Source organism: Ursus americanus, chromosome 25 (genome assembly GCF_024610735.1).
Source record: "Ursus americanus isolate L20-20 chromosome 25, mUrsAme1.1.p, whole genome shotgun sequence".
NCBI classification, from domain to species: Eukaryota; Metazoa; Chordata; class Mammalia; order Carnivora; family Ursidae; genus Ursus; species Ursus americanus.
The window spans coordinates 42869738-42890139 of record NC_142151.1 but is presented as its reverse complement, the minus strand read 5'-3'; the positions used below and the strand labels follow the sequence as shown (position 1 = coordinate 42890139).

The window sequence follows — 20402 nt, the reverse complement described above, 5'->3', positions numbered from 1 at the left end:
CGTGGGGACTTGAGGAGGTTACCTAATCCAGACAAGAGGAGGTGAGGGTTTGGAGGCACCTGTGGGAGGATGGGAATTGGTGAGTCGATAAATACTTGGTACCTAGTAGCTAGCCAGAGAGTTTGGGATTGGGAATTGGATAATGGAGAGCAAGGGGTCTAGGGCTTGTGCTGGTGGCTGAGGGGCGGTGAATGGATTATTAGAGATGTGCGGCCCTTGGTAAATTGAGGCATTAGTGGGATGGCCGGGCGGCAGGCCTAGGGCAGGCGTTTTAATATAAGGGCCCAGGATCCTAGCCTCCTGGGCGACTGGGCGTCCTCCAGCCCTGGGTCTTGGAAAACTCTCTCACTCGTAATTCCTTTCAATTCTATCTCCCGGGTGCTGGGAGATGCCATGTGTGGGCCGCCCCGCTCCCCCAATCCCGGCCTGCGGAGGCCCCCACCCTCCCCCCGCCGCAGGTACCAGGCACCCCTCCCCCACCCGTGGGCGTTCGGAGCTCCTCCCACCACAGTGGGTGCGGCGCGGTCACCGCCGGCGAGGGCGAGGGCGATGGCGGCGAGGGCGACGGCAGCGCGGGCTCGGGCCCTGGCGCTGGCGCTGGTGCTTTGGGGCTGGGCGCTGGCCCCGGCGGGGGCCCTGGACGCCATGGGCCCCCACGCGGCCGTCCGTCTGGCCGAGCTGCTGACCCCGGAGGAGTGCGACCATTTCCAGTCGCTCCTGAGGGCGCCGGACCCGGACGTCGAGGCCGAGCTGACCCGACTCTCCGAGGACCGGCTGGCCCGCCCCGAGCCGCGGGGGTCCACGTCCGCGCCGCGGGGCCGGCTGTGGCGGAGGCGGCGGGCGGCCACCGAACCCGCGGAGGTGTCGGACGGCTGCCGGGAGGGGCTGGCGGCCTGGCTGGCGGCCAAGGCCCCGACCCTGTCTTGGGACCGCGTGGCCCGGGCCCTGCGGCGCAGCGGCCGCCCCGACGTGGCCCGGGAGCTGGGCAAGAACCTCCACCAGCAGGCGACGCTGCAGCTGCGCAAGTTCGGCCAGCGCTACGTGCGGCTGCCCTCCGCCCCCCGCCCCGGCCCCGGCCCCCGCCCCGCCGCCGCGCCCCGGTTCCGGCGCCCCCGCCGCGCCTCGGTCCCCGAGCCCGACTGGGACGGGCTGCAGCTGATCGTGGAGCGTCTGCCCCAGGCGCCCTACGAGCGCAGCCCGGCCGGCTGGGTCGGGCCGCTGGCGCTCGGCCTCCTCACCGGCTTCGTGGGGGCGCTGGGCGCCGGGGCGCTGCTCGTCCTGCTCACGCTGTGGCTCACGGGCGGCGACGGCCCCGGCCCCGGCCCTCCCCGGCGCAGGCCGGCCCAGGCGCGCGGCGGGTGCGAAGCGAGGCCACTCCTGTGTGCGGAGCGGCTCGAGCCGCCCAGGGTCCGGGCTGCACGCGGGCCCCGTCCCCCCGAGCCTCAGTGCCCCCGGCTGTGACACGGGAGCACAGCCCTGGCCCAGTGTCGTCTTCGTCATCTTATAAACGTTACCAGATACGGAAAGGAGGGAGCAAGCGTCGGTTTGTTGCAAATGGCCGCATCGCCAGTGGGGCTGCCCGTGGGAGAGGAGGGGCTCCGGGCCAGTGTGCCCGGGAGTGGGGCAGGCCCCCCACTTGCCAGCTTTAGTACCTCCTTCTCTCACGGGAATTCTTGCACCCACAGCTACCATTTAGTGAGTGCCAACTGTATGCCGGGCCCTGTGCCAAGCCGTTACCTACATTATTTGATACAATCTTCAGAACCCAAGAAAAGCAGGTACGCTCTCCATGACACGTAAAGAAACTGGCCACAACTAGTTAGTGGCATAGTCAAGGTTTTGAACCCAGAGCTGCCTGAGCCGAAAGCTGAACTCAGAGGGAACGATCTGTGACCAGTAAGGGAGTTTCCGTTTACTCGGAGGCCCTGCTGGAGTGTGCAGGGGTGGCCTAGCTAGAGGTGTCCCCACTTGCAGGGGCTGCTGCCTCCAAGCTGCTCTCCCTACTCAGGCAAGGCCTCCTGAATGGAGGAGACAGTAAGACCTACCCTACCTGGAGCCCCAGACCTTTCCCACCCACCTGAGTGGCTGGGGCCCGGCCGGCCCATCTGCGGAGCTGAGCCTGGGTGAGCCCTCAGACTCTGTCCCCTGCCGTGGGGGAAGGTAAAGAGGACAGCGGTGGGGTCTTGCTGGGTGGGAGAGCTTGAGTCCCTGTCTGCCCCCGGTCGGGGGGGCTTTGGTATGAGAACAATGACAGAATGACAGGCCAGTCCAAGAGGAGAGTTGAAAACAAGATTGACGTAACCCTTTATTGCAAATTCTAAAGTAAAAAGGTGTACAGTACAAAGTAAAATTGAAGTTTCAGACTATAAACTTCCAATCCACTTATGCATTCTCATTTCTCAAGCATTTCTGCCATTTCCGCGTAACCGGAACAGGGAACAAGTCGAGGTGGTGAGGGAAGGAGGAGATACAGCAAGGGAAAAAAATTAAGTGTCTAGAATAATCACAAACCCCAGAAGCAAGTGAAAGGAAAGACATTTTCTCGACCTGCTGTCCTGGCGATGAGAAGCGGGGGTGGTTGGAGCAGTGCAGTTTAAAATGGCTCTCAGAATAGCAGCATTTGTTACCATTTCGTCTTCCTTAAGTCCAAATAATACTTTGCCCTTCCCTGGTGCCTTTGCCTCTGTATCTCAAAACACTTTACAAAACATTTAGTTAAAGCCTCACAACACCCCTGTGAGGTAGGTCAGTATTATTATCCCCATTTTACAGATGAGGAAACTGAGGCACAGAGAGGTTAAGTGACTTGCCCAAGGCCACACAGCGAGCCAGTGGTTGAGCTGGGGATGGAACACAGGAGTTCTCTCCCTTTTCTGGAACCACTGGACCACGCTCCCCTTTACCTATATACATTCTTCACACACACACACCACACGTGCACACCCGCCCACCCCACCCCACTTAGCCTCTATGTACAGCAAACAGCAGTGGGGGGCAGGGGCAGGGGGTGCCTCAGGAGCATTTTCGTGGAGGAAATCTTGGTAATCTTGGAAAGGGAATCCAAGAAATCACAGAGCTGAGCCACAGCACAGACTCTGTGCACACCTTGGGCCCCTCCCAACCCAGACTTCCTTTTCTCTCCTGATGTCCCCCTGGCTGGCTAGTTGCAGCCGATTCTTTAGGGGGTGGGGGTACCTGAAAATGAACGAAGCTTTTTGCAAAACTTTGGGCAACATCTGAGAAAAGAAAGAGGCATCATTACAGAAGATGCCCGGGACTCAAGTCACAAAGTCATAACCCATGGCAATCTCACCTCCACAGCAGGCCTGGAGGCTGGGGCCGAGGGGAGGAGGATGGGGACTGACCTACCAGCCATCTCTCTCCAGAGTGGAGCTACTGGAACGGACTAGAGTGGGCACTTCAAAATCCTCCTGAGAGTGTTCCTGGACGGGGAGACATGGCCTAGAGAGGGATGTCCCCAAAGCAGGGCAGGGTGAGGGAGGGGAGTGGTGCCCCTCTCCCCTGCACGAATGTGAAGGAGACCAGCCGTAGTCTGCTGGTGTATGTGTTGGGGTGATGGAGGGCAGGGCCCAGCATTAGCTAGCAGAGTGGAGACTATTGGGCATTGTGCTTGCCCAAGCTTTGGGGCATTAGGATAGTTTGTTTTTTTTTCTCCTGTTTTTTAACATACTGGTGAAAAAGGCAGAAGTGAGGCCAGCCCGGCTGGGTTGGCTGACGTCATCTCTAGGGGCTCTGCCAGGTGGACTGGTGAAGAAGGGGTTTCATGGGCCTGGAAGCACTGGCCCAGGAGGGGGAAGAACGCCACATGCAATGGGTGGGTGGGTGGGTGGGGATCTGGGTAGGGGAAGAGGTGGTAGGCGGGACCCTGCTCGTCTCTCCAATCTCTACTTCTCAGCCGGAGCTTGGCGAGAGACACTGATTTCTCTCCCTTCTGTTCCCCTCCTTTTCCCAAATGTGCTAAGGTCCCAATTCCCAGACCGCCTCCCAGGACTCAAGAATTGGGATAGTCAAGCAACAAACAGACACCAAGACAGGCTTCCCTTGTACAGTAAAAAGGGTCGTTTTTATTTTGTTTCCTTTTGGCTTATAGTAGTGATGTACTTTTTTTTTTTTTTTAATCATGTCTCATTTAGAGCAGTGTTGGCCTCCATGCATTCACTAATACACTAATCTTCACTAGTGGTCTTTTACAAGTTTACATTGGTTGCGGCGGAAAATAAAAGAACTTTGGGCACTGTCGTTCCAGGGGCTTTGACTGGGAGCTTCTGGTTATTTCTCCCCAGTCAATCTCTGACGCCAAAAGCGGCTCATTTAGAGAAGTGGGAGTAGGTCATGTTGACTCGGGACGTGTTGGCGGCTCTCACTCTCTGCTGTAAATTATGGTCTCCTCCGCCAAAGCAACGAGGAGGTTAAGGAAAGGAGAGGGGAAAGTGTTTTTCATACGCAAACCAGCAACCGTGTCAGCTGCTGCTCAGTGGCTTTGGCTCTGCGTTTGAAATTAACAGCATCACACGTGTCTTTTTGCTTTTTGTCCTTTTTTAAAGGTGGATTGTGGAGTATAAATACTGCACCAAGGACCTGGCTACAAAAAATAAATATTTATATTATATTTATATATCTATATATATATATGTGCAGTGATACTGTGGCTGCTGCTGCTTTTTGATTGGCTTCGTTAATATTTGGCAAAGCGTTGCCACTTACGCACTCAGTGAGGGCGTGCAGAAACGCCGTCACGGACTCTTTCGGTTCAATGCCTGTTAACTGCGGGTGTGAACTGCTGGTGATGGTGTCATTTACTACCAAAGAAGGGTGGAGCAGGGCGGGTGAGTGAGAGAGTGCGTGAGTGAGTGGGTGGAGGGACGGTGGGTGAGGGGAAAGAAGGCAGGAGAAGGTTAAAAAAAAAAAAAAAGTTGAAACATCAAGTCGGGCGGACGTGGCTTCTTCCCTGTGAAGCTGGCTGATGGGTATCAGGTACCAAGGCCCATGTGTGTTACTGAGGCGATAGCTGCTGGGGCTCCGGGGGAGGAGGTCAGATCTTAGAAAAATCGCATAAATATGCTCTAGTAGCTTCACGACATCACTAGCGTGAGCACTTGGGGTACCGAGCGGGATCTGATAGCTCTGTCGCCCATCTCAAGACCTAAGAACAATTATGAAGTTTAGCCAAATCTTGCATAGAAGTGGTTAGAATTTATTGCACATTGGAACAAAAATATATATATTTTTTGTTGTTTTGGAAAAGACCATTAGCAATAAAAAATTTTTTGTCTGTCTGTCTGGTTTGGGGATGTACATTGGCTGACAGCATCTAAGTTCTAAGAAGAAAGAAAAGTATAAAAAATAAAAATAAACATGACAGTGGCATAAGCCAGAAGCCATTTCCTATTTAATAAGTTAATAATTTGTATTTACAAAAAGGCATGCCAATAAAATAAAATGATATATTACAGTATTTATAATTCTCTTAAAAAGAATAGCCACACATGTCAGCTTCTGTTTTGTGCTGTGTACGATGTAGCCTGTGCGTGTTACTATACATTCGTCCTAGCAGTTAGCAGGGTCACTGAGGGAAATGCTTTTCCAACCTGGTGTCGGGCGTGGTACAAAAGTTCTACGGAGGAGGCCGCAGAAGCAGGCTGACGAGAGCTGGGCCGAGTTTCTACTGGTCCAATGAGATAGAAAGCTCTGCTTACTGCCTTGCTCTGGTTGGTTCTACGCAAAACCGGGCGGGTGGGTGTTACAATTACACCAAAGGGCTTCTACTGCAAGGCAGGTTGGTGTGTCTGATTATGGGGTGCTTTTAGGCCCCCTGGGTTTTATGGTTCAGGAAGAAATTGTTTTGATTTGGTTCGCATGCTCAAGCCTCTCCTCGTTCTTTGTCTCGACTTCCTGACACATTCAACTGCAGCATCTTGGCTCTGAGCTCTACTCATCAGATGAGAAACCCCTGGACTAAAAACTGTCTTCCCTGAAGCGGGAGATGGAACGGAAGACACGGTGCTCCCCGCAGAGCCACCCTCCAGGGACAACGGGCAGGTCGCTAAGCGGGTAGCACGATTGGCCGAGAGGGCACTGTGCTGGGGGAAGCTGGGACGTCTTAAGAATTCCTACTAAATCGCTTTCTCATGAGAATCAGTGCAATAAAGAAACTGAGTGGGCTGGGTTCAGAGGCGGCTCCATCCCTACCTCAGGTCCCACCAGTGACTATTCTATAACGACACGAAAGAGACCACCGCCACAGCCCCCCGTGCTGCTGCCCTCACCCAGCTCTGGAGGTAAGGGAAGCCCCGCTTGGTGGAAAAATGAGATGGAGGCAAGAGGAAATCATGCAGTGTGTGAGCTCGCGACGACCCTCCGTAGAGGGCAGAGGCCCGTTGGGCAGATCTGCACCCCTCTCCAGCTGGACCCGAGCCCGGAGAAAGCCACAGTGCAGAAGGACGGGACACTGAATGAAGTGAGCACCCCAAGCCCCCATGAAAGTTTGTTTTCAGTTCCCCAAATTGCCCCCTAGAGATAACATGCCACTTTGAATAGCACTTTTGCCTCTGCCCCAAGTGTCAGTTCTCCAGTATGAAGGCTAAACAATCATCATCAATATTGCAATACAAATGAACTTTTTTTTTGGATTTTTTTTTTGTTTTTAGCCCTAGGATTTTGTTTTACAGTGACATTATTAATACGAGCCATTCGAGATCAAAGTTTCCCCGTGGAAGGGACACCGAGCAGCATTAAATAGTTCATCTTTCAGAATGTGCAACAATGGCTGTATGTTAGAGATGTCTGTTAAACATATACACACAACGGATCCATCTGCTTGTTGGACTGGGTTTGCGTTTTGGTGGCGGTGGTGGCGGTCAATTAGGTTGGTTATGTTTCCCTACCCAGAAGGTGTGTGAAAGACTTCTAGGAATTCATAAGGAATTGCAGCGGGTATGGAACTCTTACCATTTTTTTCTCCAAATACAGTGAACGGTGCAGGGCTGGGTCCTGTCCGAAGGCTGACCCAGTGCAGGGGACAGGACCGGTAGTGTCCTGTGGTGTATGGTTCTCATGCATGACTTCTGATCACGGCATGCCATCATGCAAATCATTTCTACGCATTGAACGAGCACAATGTTTGGAATCGGCCTGAGCAAGTCCTCCTCAGCCTGAAGAAACCTGATTGTTTCCCCCACCCGTCTCCAAACCACGTGAAGCCCATGTGGAGAAGGACGGCTTATGTCAAAGAAACTGACAACTGAATGACACGGGCTAATGTGAGTGTGTGTGTGTGTTTTCTTTTTGCTGCTTAGCTTAACTAATGTGAGAATGCAAATATAGTTTGCATGGACAAACAAACTTTTAAAGTGATGCTTTCTTCTTCTGAGAATCACCAAAATGAAAAAATAAAATCCATTTGGCTGCAACGGAAATATGCTGGTCCTGGCAGCCTCTCCTCTGGTTTTTGTATCCTGTTGGTTTTGTCCTAAGTTGCATTGACTGATGTGGAACATGCAGTAACCACCTGCCCAAGCATTAGAAAATTTGGGAGTCCAGGGAGCAGGGTCCTTGGCCCTCGGCAGGTCACTGCTCAAGATGCAACCGTGGTACATGGTAAGCAGACTACGTTTGGTATAGATCTTCGGGTTAAAGTGTCTCCACAGCTGTTCTGCATTGATAATATTCAGGAAGTTTGTAAACAATCTTTCACTTGCAAGTTTTACATCTGTACAATATTTAATTTTTGCTTTCCTCTAACACTTGGATTCTCTGACCTCTTTTTGTCTTTTGGCCCTTTCCCTTCTTCCTTCCTCTGCCCGCTGCTGTTTCTCCTTCTCAGGTTTAGTTACACTGTCATAGGACGGGAGGGAGGCTGTGGACGGGGTGCTCTCTTTTTTCTCCCGGTGCGTGCCTCCGTTCTCCAGCTTATTGGAAGTGGTCTTTTTGCAAATGAAGCCCCGCCTTGCTAAATGTCCCCGGTAGGCGCGCTGCAGGACCACTGCCGACACCTCCTCCTGCTTGCGCCGCAGCGTGGTCGTGATCGGCTCGTAAGACACTTTGGAAGGATTGGATGCCACGAACCGCTCCTCCATCTGCTGCCGGAGGATGTCCAACTCCCCGCTATCTCCCAGGACCCGCTTGGTGAAGGCAAAAAGGATGTCCAAGCAGTGGATGCGATCCCCGCTGACCATGGGCAGGTCCATGGCGATGAGTTCGATGGTGTTGGGCTTGGGCACGCGGAGAGGGTGCTCCAAGGCATCGGCAAAGTCGGCTAGCTTACAGTACTCGATGAACTGGGTGGCGTCGGGGTCAAACTTCTCCCAGATCTCGTAGAAGGTCTCGAAGTCGTCCTCACTCAGAGGGTCGGCGCTCTCCTCCGTGGCCACGCTGAAGTTCTCCAAGATGATGGCGATGTACATGTTCACGACGATCAGGAAGGAGATGATGATGTAGCTGACGAAGAAGAAGATGCCCACGGAGGGGTTCCCGCAGTCGCCCTTGAAGCCGCTCCCCGGGTGCTCCTTATCCAGACTGCAGTCCGGCGGGCGGTTAAGGATGGGCAGCAGCAGGCCGTCCCACCCGGCCGAGGTTGTGATCTGGAACAGGCAGATCATGCTGTTGCCGAAGGTCTCGAAGTTGAACATGTCATCTATGCCGGCCTCGTGCTTCACGTACGCGAAGTTGGACATCCCGAAGATGGAGAAGATGAACATGACCAGGAAGAGCAGGAGGCCGATGTTGAACAGGGCAGGCAAGGACATCATTAAGGCAAAGAGCAGGGTACGAATCCCTTTGGCACCTTTGATCAGACGCAAGATGCGCCCAATACGGGCCAATCGGATGACTCGGAATAGGGTTGGGGAAACAAAGTATTTCTCAATTATATCAGCCAGGAACATTCCTAAGAAGAGGACAGAAGAAGAAATGTTACTGAGATCGGAGACCCCTTTCTCTCAGGTCACCTGGCACTGGAGCGCTTAAGTTCGAAGGGCTTCACAGAATGAGCGCCTTACCATTCAATCTGAACTGTCATGATGAAGAAAGAAAATCACACATTTCTCAAACATACGGAAACGCAGAGAAAACAATAACACAGACATCTATGCATTTAATATCCAGGTTTAATAGATGCAAGTATTTTACCAAATTTGCTTCCTCTCTTCAACCACAATCCTGGAGATGGTGTAGTGTTATTCCAGGTTCTTCCTAACTTCACTACGGATGAAGCCATAACTATCATAGTAGATAAGATAGCATCCGATTACGCTGAAAGAATTTTACTGTATCTATCTTTTTAGAACAAGTTCCTTAGATCTCTAACTTAATTGTGAGACTTGGCATTATGTTTGGGAGATTGGTCGCTGGCATTAAAATAATTCTGGATTACGCATTTTCATGGTTGAACAGTATTCCATTTCATGAACAGGTCCTCATTTATGTTTTCCCACTCAAGAACACTGAGTTTTCTCAGTTGTGCGCGCGCGTGACTTTCCAAGGCGTTACGGATTCCTCTCCGAAATGCTAGCAAATTTCCATATCCACCGACAGTGAATGGGAGGGCCCAGCGCCACCCAGGACTTCACGACCCTAGGCTGTCGTGTCTTAGTTACTCCGTTATGCCGCTAATTTTCAAAGTATCTTCTTCCTGGCTCTGAAAAGACATTTTTGGTTTCTTATTGTCCATGTCCCTACCCTGCCAAAGTAGCCGAGAAAACCAGAGGGATCTCTCAGGAGTGGCTTTTAACTCAGAGCTTCTAGATTTTGTGTTTAGAGCCATAAATCAGAAACAGCATCAGCAGAGAAAAATGTCAAGGCACAAGTAGGAAATAAAAGTAGAGTGGGACCATGTAAATCCAGAGGGCCTTCTTCTGTTTACGTTTATCGGGGGGCCCACCTCGGCCAGACCGCTTGCCTTGAACACTGCAGGGCAATCACGGGAGCCCAGTGAAGGGCCACAGAAGGAAGAGGACACGCAAAGGTTGGGATGTGGCAGCTGAAGGGAAGGCAACGACAGGCCCTCTTCCTCCAGTGCCTTCCCCTGCTGTCGAGGCCCTGACGAGACAACATGAGCTTCCACTGACAGGAAGGATTTTCTTTGAATAAGGAAATACCTTTCAACCCTAAGGTTCACAAACACTGGGACAGTGAACCGCAGAAGGCTATGCAACCCTTATTACAGCTTCAGTTTCCCTTTTCTTTTCTTAAAAAGATTTATTTCTTTATTTTAGAGACAGAGAATCTCAAGCATACTCCCCACTGAGCATGGAGCCCGACGCAAGGCTTGACGCAGGGCTCGATCCCACCACCCAGAGATCACAACCTGAGTCAAGATCAAGAGTGAGATGCTTAGCCAACTGAGCCACCCAGGTGCCTCACTGAGCTTTTCAAACTAGGACAAAATCTTTTTTTTTTTTTTTTGTTTTGTTTCCCTTCTCTAAGACTCAAACAGGTGTCTAACTGGAGACGTATCAGAGTAACAGCCACCATTTCGGACTTACACTCCCCCATCCATTCCTTCATAAAGCGATCTTTGTGATTAGTCAAGCTCATTATGCATGACTCTTTGTCAACATAGGACAAAAATGTTAACTTGCAGAAAGGGACGAGAGGCGGTAAGTTCAGGGAGCAGGCCGGACAGCCTCTTGGGGGTGTCCTCTGGAGCTAGAACTCCAGGGAGTATTTGAGCTTTTGAGAAAACGTCTACCTCAGCCAGGACCCAAGATGAATTCTCAGCTCTCTTCTTACATCTCAATTAGGGCACAACCACCAATGGTTTAAGAAGTCAGGTAGTAACTGGAATACTGCATTCCATGTCTGGTGGGCAAGTCAGGCTTCAGAGAGAAGGTGCCAGAGTAAGGTTCTGTCTGATGAATGTGTACTTGTCCCCAGAGAAAAGGGGAGAAGGACGGGTAGACAGCACTCCAGGGAGTCCTCTAGGAGGTCCCAGGGCTAGTTACCCTAACTCCTCTTAATTTAAAAAGAATTTCTATACTTTTGTTTCTGAACAAATGAATGATATTTACTAAAAATCCTAATCACCAAAAGTAGAGTTACTCTCCCTCTTTATTTTTGGGTACCATCTGAGAATAGGGGGCATGGTTTGGTCTGTGGGTTTTCTGGCCCACTCAATGACAGGTGGGCAGAAAACATTCAGGAACAGTGGATAGGGCAACACTGTCCAAAGTGTGTTTTGTGGGAGCTTAGGAGTGTGGGTTTGAGGCCAGGGGCTGAGTTGACAGCCCTGCACACTCACTCACTCACCAGCCTCATGTCTTGGTCACCTCTCTGTGCCTCAGTTCCTCGTGGTACTTAGATGGTCATTGTGAGGACTATAGGAATTAGAACTAAAAAAGTATTTAGAATGGTGACCGGCACGTGGTGTGTTTCAGTAAAGCATGAGATACCATTATTATTACTTGAAACAAAAGGGTGTTGTGATCCAAATAAAGGTAGGATGGTGTGGTCAACAGTTCTTCACTGTAGGACCTCCAAGAACCTTCTCTAGGCTGATGTGCTCTGTGACTCTCCGCAGGGAAATTCCACGTACAGTGCTGGCCAGAGGGATCTCATCATGGGGTTCTTTTCCTGGGGGGGGGGATAGTGTTCCACGTGGCAACACACTTTTGGATGTGCTGCTCCAGCGGACAGAACTAGAAAATCAGACACTGGCACCTTGCTCAGCCACCCGGCCACCGGCTCTTGGGCTGCTTCCCGCGGGCCTCAGGCACTCTCCCTCTGCCAGCCTACGTCAGTTAAAGCTACCTGGAACCAAGCCAGTGTTTCACCATTTGAGATACCCTTCAGGAAGGCAAGGAAATGTTTTGGGAGGCCAATCGATTGGCCAGCGTTTCCTCTGCCTGCCAGGGTATCACCCCTCCCATGCTGTTAGGTTGAAGCAAAATGTCACACCGTTGCCGTTAAGATCCGATCTGAGTTCCGCCTCTGCCACCTCCTAGTTGGGTGACCCCGGACACACAGAAGATTAAGAAGTAGCCTGCTTCCTGGGCTGTCACAACCATCACATGAGATCACGCCAGTGAAGAAACTCTCAAACTATGCCTGGCACACAGTAAAACCTCAGTAAAACGAGCCCTGCCGGTCCCCACCGGAATATTCTTAGACTATTTTCGTTAGTATCCAACCTCCCCATCTCTTACCATTCCTTTTTCCACATTATACTGTTACTGCAGCCATAGTTCTTTTTACCTTCCCTGTTAACTTGAAACTCTTGGAAAGCAAGAGTCAAATCTATATCATTTTCCCCACTTCGACCAGGGAATTTATAACCCACGACGACTGTGAACACTCAGGAGAGACTCAGTGACCACGTGACCTAGTGGGCGGGCCCACGAGACGACTTAGAGACGCCCGCGGGCTTCCGCCGCGAGGGTCCCGGGCTTCCGCCGCGAGGGTCCCGGGCTTCCGCCGCGAGGGTCCCGGGCTTCCGCCGCGAGGGTCCCGGGCTTCCGCCGCGAGGGTCCCGGGCTTCCGCCGCGAGGGTCCCGGGCTTCCGCCGCGAGGGTCCCGGGCTTCCGCCGCGAGGGTCCCGGGCCGGCGCTGCGCAGCCGTGGGACTGGCCGCTCTCCCGGGAGCCCCGCGCTCAGGGCCAGTCCGGAGCCCTGCGTCCTCCCCGCCCGTCCCACTTACCCACAATGGAGAGGATGACCACCACGAAGTCAAAGATGTTCCAGCCGATGGTGAAGTAGTAGTGCCTCAAAGCAAACATCTTGAGCACACACTCGCAGGTGAAGAAGATGACGAAGACCAGGTTGATCCAGTAGAGGATGTTCTCCATCTGCTTGCTCTGCGTGTCTGTCTCCACCATCATCGTCACCATGTTAAGGCAGATGAGCATCATGATGACGATATCGAAGGCTTGTTGAGTGACAAAATCAAAGATGATACCTTGGATCTTGTTCTGGGGGCGGAAGGGGGAGGAAAGACACAAGAGCGTTCGTGAGAGCCCGGCTGATTGGACCGTGGACGTTGCCATCGCCTTTCTTTGTTTTTTTTTTTTTAAAGATTTTATGTATTTATTTGACAGAGAGAGAGCACAAGCAGGGGGAACAGGGGAGGAAGAAGCAGGCTCCCCACCGAGCAGGGAGCCCGATGTGGGACTCGATCCCAGGACCCTGAGATCATGACCCGAGCTGAAGGCAGACGCTCAACCCACCTAGCCACCCAGGCGCCCCCGCCATCGCCTTTCTTTTCCGTAACCCTGGCCGGCTCTGTGCTGCTGCTCTGGCAGAATGTCGGGAGCACGGGCGGACCCCGACACCAGTGCTACGTCCCCAAGAGTTTTCTGACACGGCCGCTCTTCTCTTTCACGTCTATGCCATCACACGCGTCTGGACGTCTTCCGGCCTCGCCCACTGCTCCGGTTCGGCCTCTTGCCGGCCATGTCTGCCCTGCCCGCGTCTCCTCTCTCCACACTGTGTCCCCAGGAGAGCTCATCTATTCCTACTGCATACATAGCATCCGTGTACTTCAGTTTCTCAAGTTCTTTCCTCTGAATTCCTGTGTTGCTTTCTCAACATCTCTCCTTGTTGATTCATAAGCATCTCAACCTACCAAGTCCTTCCCCTGCCTCTCACCCAACCCGCTCCTCCCCGTCTCAATCATCCACCCAGTCTCCAAGCCAGAAACGTGAGGGTCACGCTTGTCACTTTCCTCTCCCTTGTCGCCCACCGCAGGCACTGCAGGTCCTACTGATTCTTCTGAATTCACCCACTTCTTCCGGCTTCTGTTGGCCCTCCTCTAGCCCAAGCACCGCCATCTTCTATCCTGACTTCTGGAAGAGTCTCTTACCTACTGTCCCTGCTTCCTCTCTTGCCTGCATCCAGTGTAGTCTCCACACAGTAGCGAGTGTGATTATTTAAAAACATAAATGGATTACATCCCGCTTCTACTTAAAACCTTTCAACAGTTTCTCATTGGGCTTGCAACAAAATTCTTATTGCTAGCCTGGCTTAGAGATGCCTCGCATGGTCTAACCCAGCTCATCTCATACCCCTTCCTCTAGCCCATCACCACCTGGCAACACGATGCTTTCTGCTTTTACAACCTCATTTGCTTTTCTAGGATCTCCTCCCCCAGCATTCTGGCTCCTTCTTGTCTACCCAAGTAGACCCTCAAGTGAGGCTTTCTCTGACTGCTCTATTGAAGTAGATTCCCTGCCCCAAGCCTCCATATTTTCTGTCAGGCCCTCTAGTTGTTTTTTCTCACAACACTCCCCATTGTATAGCGGTGGTTTGCTTATTTATTATCTCTACCCCCTGCGTTCTAAGCAACCTTGACAACAGTGTCTGAATTGTGTCCATCACTTTGGGCCTAGCGCCTGGAACATAGCAGGAGATCTTTAACTGTTTGCTGAATGAGTGCTGATCACTTTTTATTAATGTTTCCTGCCACGTTCAGGTTTTATATTTAGAATAGAAGAAAATACACTCAGGTTCCTATGGGTAAAGGACTGAACAGAACTTCAGAAATGTTAACCCTCTCCATTCTCTTTAGTCTTGTTTCCATCACAAAATGGAAGCACTAACATCAAGGAAATACCCAAAACATTCTCGTTCTTAGGAGCTCTCTGATTTTTTATTTATTTATGTATTGTGAAAGAACCCAGGCACTCAAGCTGGTGCTTACTTTGAGGACCACTTTCACTTGCCGGCTTTCCAACTGTTCTGCGGGGCCTGAGGCCTTCCTTCCCCTCAGAAGTTGGTGAGGCGGGTATGCCAGGCCCAGGGGGTGGCACCAAGTAGGGAAAATGCTCGAGGACTCCTACTCTTGAGTCAAGGTAGCTCTACTTTTATTTTTACAAATTAGACTGCCAGGTGAGCTTTTATTTTAAGAGTTGTGCTGTTTTTAAAGAAAAAGTTACTTTCAAGGAAAGTTACAGAAAGCGGAACTTGGAGCCTGGGGGTCACGTCCCCTCCGCTGGGTGGACGGCTTCAGGAGCAGAGCACCTCCTAGGAAGTGAGAGGGCAAGCACCAACAGAAGAGCAAAGCAAAAGCCCAGGGCCCAAATCTGTGTTACAAAAGGCCCAGTTCGAGAGAGAAAATCAGGACATCAGACTCCTACTTTCACTCTCTTCTACTCCCACAAACAGCCAGGGTACTGTCTTATCTTGCAAAGACTTACTTGCTGGGTAGAGAGCTGAGAAGACAGTGGCTACATCCTATCTTGCACTGGTAGGAAAGGGACCAGCTTTCATTTTCACTTTCCTCTGTTCATTTTTAGTGGTCTCTTAAAACATCTTTCCACCAGTGCCAGAGCCAATGTGGTTATAACAGGCTGATGCCCCACTGCTGCCCAAGGAAGTCTCAGAGGAAAGGTCAAGCACAAATATAAAAGCCATCCCCTACCTTAGTCCCTGTTCTGCTGTCTCCCCAGATCCTCTGAACGGGGTGGCTAGGAGAGGACCAGAGGGCACAGGCAGCCCGTCACTTGTCCCTTTCTTTCCTTAGCAATAACCTTACCAGTGTCTTCACCACAGGGGGTCTCACTCTGCCCTCAGCCTGCACTCACCAGGGGGCGGGGAATGGGTTTCTGTGGTTTCTTTGAGCCCAGCTTTTTCATGGCATTGTAGTACTTCTTCTGCTCTTCGGTCATGAAGATGTCCTGACCTCCAAAGTAAAGGAAGAAAGAGAACGAGCAATTACAATAGGCTCTCACATCCTATGGTTTGGACCTAAGGTTCAACCCAAGGAACTGAGGGGGGACTGACCCCCTTACCTTTCCAGAGGTCAGTTTAGCTAATAGTTGCCCCATAATGAGGTAGACCTGGGACAACTATTCTAATTCAAAGAAACACCAGCCTTTGTCTTCAGCTTGGCATTCCTGAGGTCTGCCAGGGGCTAGGCACAAAGGAAAGGGACTACCCCACTGTGGGCCCTCAGGGAAGGGAACACTGGAGAGCAGAGATGCTGAGGACAGTTGCAGCTCACTGGTTCACACATTTTTTTGGACCTGCTTTCCTGACAAAATTCTAAAGAAAAACATTTTTTAAACAAAAGGATTTTCAAGTCCTGGTTATTGGCCCATTTATTTCCAACAGTATTAAAAATTCAGAATCCTGGCGCAAGAAAACAACACGGGGAGCTCCTTGACACAGACTTGACTTCTAAAATGGATGACAAGTGAGTGCTTCAGTTTGTCTGGGAAAAATTTTTAACCATCTGGAAGGAGTGAGGAAGTGAACTTTCCAAGGATGTCTCTCAAGTCCCAGTTTGCTAGTGGCGCCCCGGGATTCCCAGCGGTAATGACAAGTCTAGACACTTTCTACCTCTTGCTACAGTTATTCAACTGCTGCTTTCCTTTTCACCCGTCACTAGACCCTCTCTGACCCTGCCTCCCCCTGGCGGGATGCCAAACCCAGCAAAGGCCTCAAGAATTGCTAGTACGGTTGGTACTAGGAAATTGTTAGTGTGGCCTAGGAAATGTGGTAAACCACATACTGTGCAAGCCAGCTCCGCACAGAAGGAGTTGGGGGGCGCTAATGTAGAGTGGGGCCAGGGCCGCAGTGAGGGGATACTGTGGATTTTAGAGAGAGAGGCATTTTCTTTCTAGAGACAGGGACAGCAGCGCCTCCCATCTGAGCTGCGCTCTGGCCGCTGGCGCTGAGGGGAGGAGACCTATCTTTTTCTTTTGTTGATTGAAGTTATCGATGATGACACCAATGAACAGGTTCAGGGTGAAGAAGGAGCCGAAGATGATGAAGATGACGAAGTAGATGTACATGTAGATGTTGTCCTCGTACTTAGGCTGCTCGTCAGGCTGTCGGAGGGCAGGAGAGACAAGGACAATCAGCTCCTCGCGTGGATTCGCGGGCCATTCTGACGCGCCGTCGCCACCAGCCGTGACTGCCCACCGGAACGGCAGCCCTAGTTCTCCGGGCCCGGCTCCTCCTCCACCCTGGCAGGCCCTGGCCGCCTCCACTCGGGCGGAGAATGCGAATGGCGGGGCAGGGGGAGGGGAGGGCTGTCAGCTCAGAGCCACACGTCTGCCCCTGCGCCGAGGAGGAGACGCTCCGCTGGGGCCAGGTAAAAGCCAACGGCCCGATGACCCGGAGCCCAGGTAAGAGAGGGAGGACTCACTGAGAGGAGGAACGGGAGCCATAATCGATCGAACAGGCAATACGCGTCCTAACCCCCTTTCCTGATCAGTGCCGCCATGCTGCTTGCTTCTAGCCATCTAAGAATGTTAGGAAGGTTGCGGTTTCGCCAGGCTTGTCCTTACCTTGCGGGAGTCCACAGCTGCATACATGATGTCCATCCAGCCTTTGAAGGTTGCCTGGCAAACAGAGTCCGTCATTAGCCTGTGCCCGTGAGGGGGTTGGGTGCGAGTCTGGGCAGGGGTCTCAGGCGCCAGGCTCAGGCTCAGCGCGAACACGAGACAGTTGGGGCACGGCCTCATATGGACATAGAATTTTCTGTTAGTTAGCACGGGTCCCGAGGGAGCTTTGTCTAAGTCCCTAAAAATAACATCAAAGTTTGGCAGAGAAACATGTTGACAATGGTAACTGGATCTATACTCTCACAAGAGATCTTCAAATGGGCCTGAGAAGGTTGCCCGAAGCCGGGGCAAACTCGTATTTATGAACGAGCGGCAGGAATCTACTGAGGGTACTGAGAACTTAGCCTACCACTGACGAGTCATTTTTTACAATGGTGTTAGATAAGCAACGGGCGTCTGAAAATTTCTAAGTTGCAGTTAAAAAACAAAACAAAACAAGGCCAGAACTTTCCTCCCCCTACCACCCGCACTCAGCCTATGGCAACGGCAAGCCTGACTTCATCCCAGGCAGCCCTTCCTAACTGCGCTCTTCTTCCATCTCCTATACTCGCCTGACTTTGGAAACAAAGGAGGTTAGCAATTCAGTGTCCTCTGTTTTCTTTTTGTCCCATTTGTTTTCTTTATTCAACCAGATTCAAAGTTTTTTTTTCAGGGCACGGGTGGCTCTTTATTCATCAGATGGCCTCGTAGCGCCAAGCACAGCACCCCGCGCAAGGCGGGGCCTCTGAATTCAACGTCTAACCGGCTGATTGATGTGCACTGGTCTCCTGGAGCTGCTCCAACTCAGATTTAATTTGCGGGTCCAATTTCTCCAACTGGGATAAAACAACAAAAGCCTCTGAAATAGGATACAGCTCATTCTATTCACTTTGCCTCCTAATACTAGCTAACGGTAAGTGCTTACTAGCTGTAAGGTCAAGTTGCGAGCTTCCCCTGCGTTACGGCATTCAATCCTCCCAACGACTATAGGACGCAGGCACAGTTGTAATAGGAACAAAAATACCTAATAGCAAAATACCATTAGTTAAGCACTGCTATGTGCCAGGCATTGTTCTAAGACATTTTAATAAATTACCGTGAATCTTCTTAACAACAGTGCAAGGTATTATTCCCGACATTTAACAGACGAAGAAACAGACTTTGGGAAGTAGAGTACTTTGTCCAGGGTTACAGATGCAATAAACATCAGAGTGCGGCTCAAACCTACAACTGTCTGACTCCAAAGCCTAGGAGCTTCCAGTGCATCATCCTGTCTCGTCAAATGGTCCAAAAAATTGGTGAGAGTGGAAGAGAAAACTAGACGCGATGGTATGCGACGAAACTAAACCCCTTCTTACTGCGCTACGTTAATCTGAGACCTTTCTCTGGGGGCGGGCGGACGTGAGTGGCGGCATCCTAGCACGGCCATATTCTTCTCTTTTGTTAACTTAGTGTAGCTGTTAGAGGGGATTATTCTGCTAAATCAAAATTCCCATTTTTTTGGTGGGGGCGGTATCTATGCACTTACCTCCTTCTTCTTTTTCTCCCCCCTTCTCCTCAAATACATGCTTTGTCCTGGAGAGAGAAGGTGATCTCTCTGCAACTTTCTTACGCTGCGGGAATCTATCGGCTGCTGAGCAGAACTCTGCTCCTGAGCATAGTGAGAGATCCCCTTTGAGGGAGGTCTTGGAGAATTCAGAAATTCTCAGGAAAGCTGTCTCCCTGGAACTGGTTTGGGAAAGGACATTGTTCTCTGCGACCTAGCAGGCGTCGTCCTGATTCTGGATGTAGGAATGAGAAGGAACCGCATGCGACCTCTGCCAGCTGAGCTTCGCAGGACTGACAGAAGCAGCGATGCTTACCACTTGCAGGAGCGCCAGGTAGCCTGCCCCCACGTTGTCAAAGTTGATCTTCACGTTCTTCCACCTGATCTCTGTGTTGTTCCCCTCCATGAGCTTTTCACACTCAGTTTTATTGTTGACATCTTCAATATCAAATCGGATTTCAGAAGTCTCATTAAAGCAGTAGTGATACTTTCCCGCAAACAGGTTAACTCCCATGATGCTGAAAATCAGCCAGAAGATGAGACACACCAGCAGCACATTCATGATGGAGGGGATGGCGCCCACCAAGGCATTCACCACCACCTGCATTGGAAGGGGGAGGTCGCTGAGTGTTGGCAGGAAGTACGGGCAAGCATACTCTTTTGATTTCCAGGAGGGGAATGACACTGTGTGGCTTGTTCGGACTACAAAAACGTTATGTCCCTTTTGGAATGAGGGTAGCTGGACAGATCCACAAGGAGGACCAACATTTTCTAAATCTCTAAAATACATTTTGAGAAATACTAGTAAATTCCATAATATTTATTCCATCTAACACGAATTTCCCTGCCCCAGTTGACCTAGGTCTTCTCTTCCAGGCTCCAACCTGGGACTGAAAAAATTATTTCTTAGTCTCCCTCCTTGCCAACTCATAAAATACGCCCCCATGGGGGAAATCTGATTTCAAGCTCACCAGTCGCCTTTCAACAGACATTCCCCCTCTGCAAAACAAGGTAGGATTGTTCAAAATCACAGAGAACTACCCTTCGGGGTTAGCAGGGAATCAGTCAATGGTACACAAAGTCTCGTTTATGCAAGGCCAGTTTTCTTGTTTCAGGCAATAGCTGAGCATGCAGATTTTGCAGGCTCAATAGGAAAAAAAAAAAAAAGCTATATTCCCTCTACCAAACAGAATAAAATAAAATCCGAACAGATGTATTTTTCACTCAAGGTTCATTATTCTTCTTCAGCCTTTCGTTTTTTTTCCTTTCTGACTTTGTAGGCTTCTAAATCTAAGAGTTGCCCCTGTTTAGCTAATGCTGATTGATGTCTCTCTGCTCAATCCAGGGCTGGCCTCGACTCTTCACAATGTATTAGAAATAGGAATGACTTATGTTTTCTGGAGAGTTCTGGGTTAGATCGTTGCTCTTGAAACCCCAAAACCGGCATAATGTTAAAAATCACTGACTGCGGTAAACTCAGGAATGAAAAAAAGGCAAAGGGAAAAAAAAAAAACCTTCAGGAATCAAAGTCGTTGGGTTGTTTTTAACTTTGGTTTTGATTCACACTACAGGTGAGAG

At 51.0% G+C, this 20402-nt stretch overlaps 2 protein-coding genes across 13 annotated transcripts in view; one reads left to right on the top strand and one right to left on the bottom strand.

The window, feature by feature from the left end:
* SCN8A (sodium voltage-gated channel alpha subunit 8) overlaps positions 1 to 20402 on the bottom strand; it is a 176529-nt gene that overhangs the window by 936 nt on the left and 155191 nt on the right. For 10 of the 12 annotated variants that reach the window (XM_087855848.1, XM_087855849.1, XM_087855851.1 and 7 more), the window contains 6 exons: positions 19141 to 19425; positions 17243 to 17296; positions 16643 to 16780; positions 15533 to 15637; positions 12652 to 12922; positions 2276 to 8905 (listed from right to left, as the gene is read on the bottom strand). In XM_087855848.1, the coding sequence (XP_087711974.1) occupies positions 7758 to 8905; positions 12652 to 12922; positions 15533 to 15637; positions 16643 to 16780; positions 17243 to 17296; positions 19141 to 19425 (2001 nt within the window). In that variant the 3' untranslated portion in view covers positions 2276 to 7757. The other 2 variants (XM_087855857.1, XM_087855856.1) reach the window with 2 other exon arrangements.
* Positions 550 to 1461, top strand: TMDD1 (transmembrane and death domain 1). The gene has a single exon (XM_045800734.2). It carries the CDS (start codon positions 550 to 552, stop codon positions 1459 to 1461), a length of 912 nt encoding a protein of 303 aa, XP_045656690.2.

Excerpts from the sequence above, each read along its gene's own strand:
- TMDD1 (XM_045800734.2), top strand. The coding sequence starts at position 550 with ATGGCGGCGAGGGCGACGGCAGCGCGGGCTCGGGCCCTGGCGCTGGCG.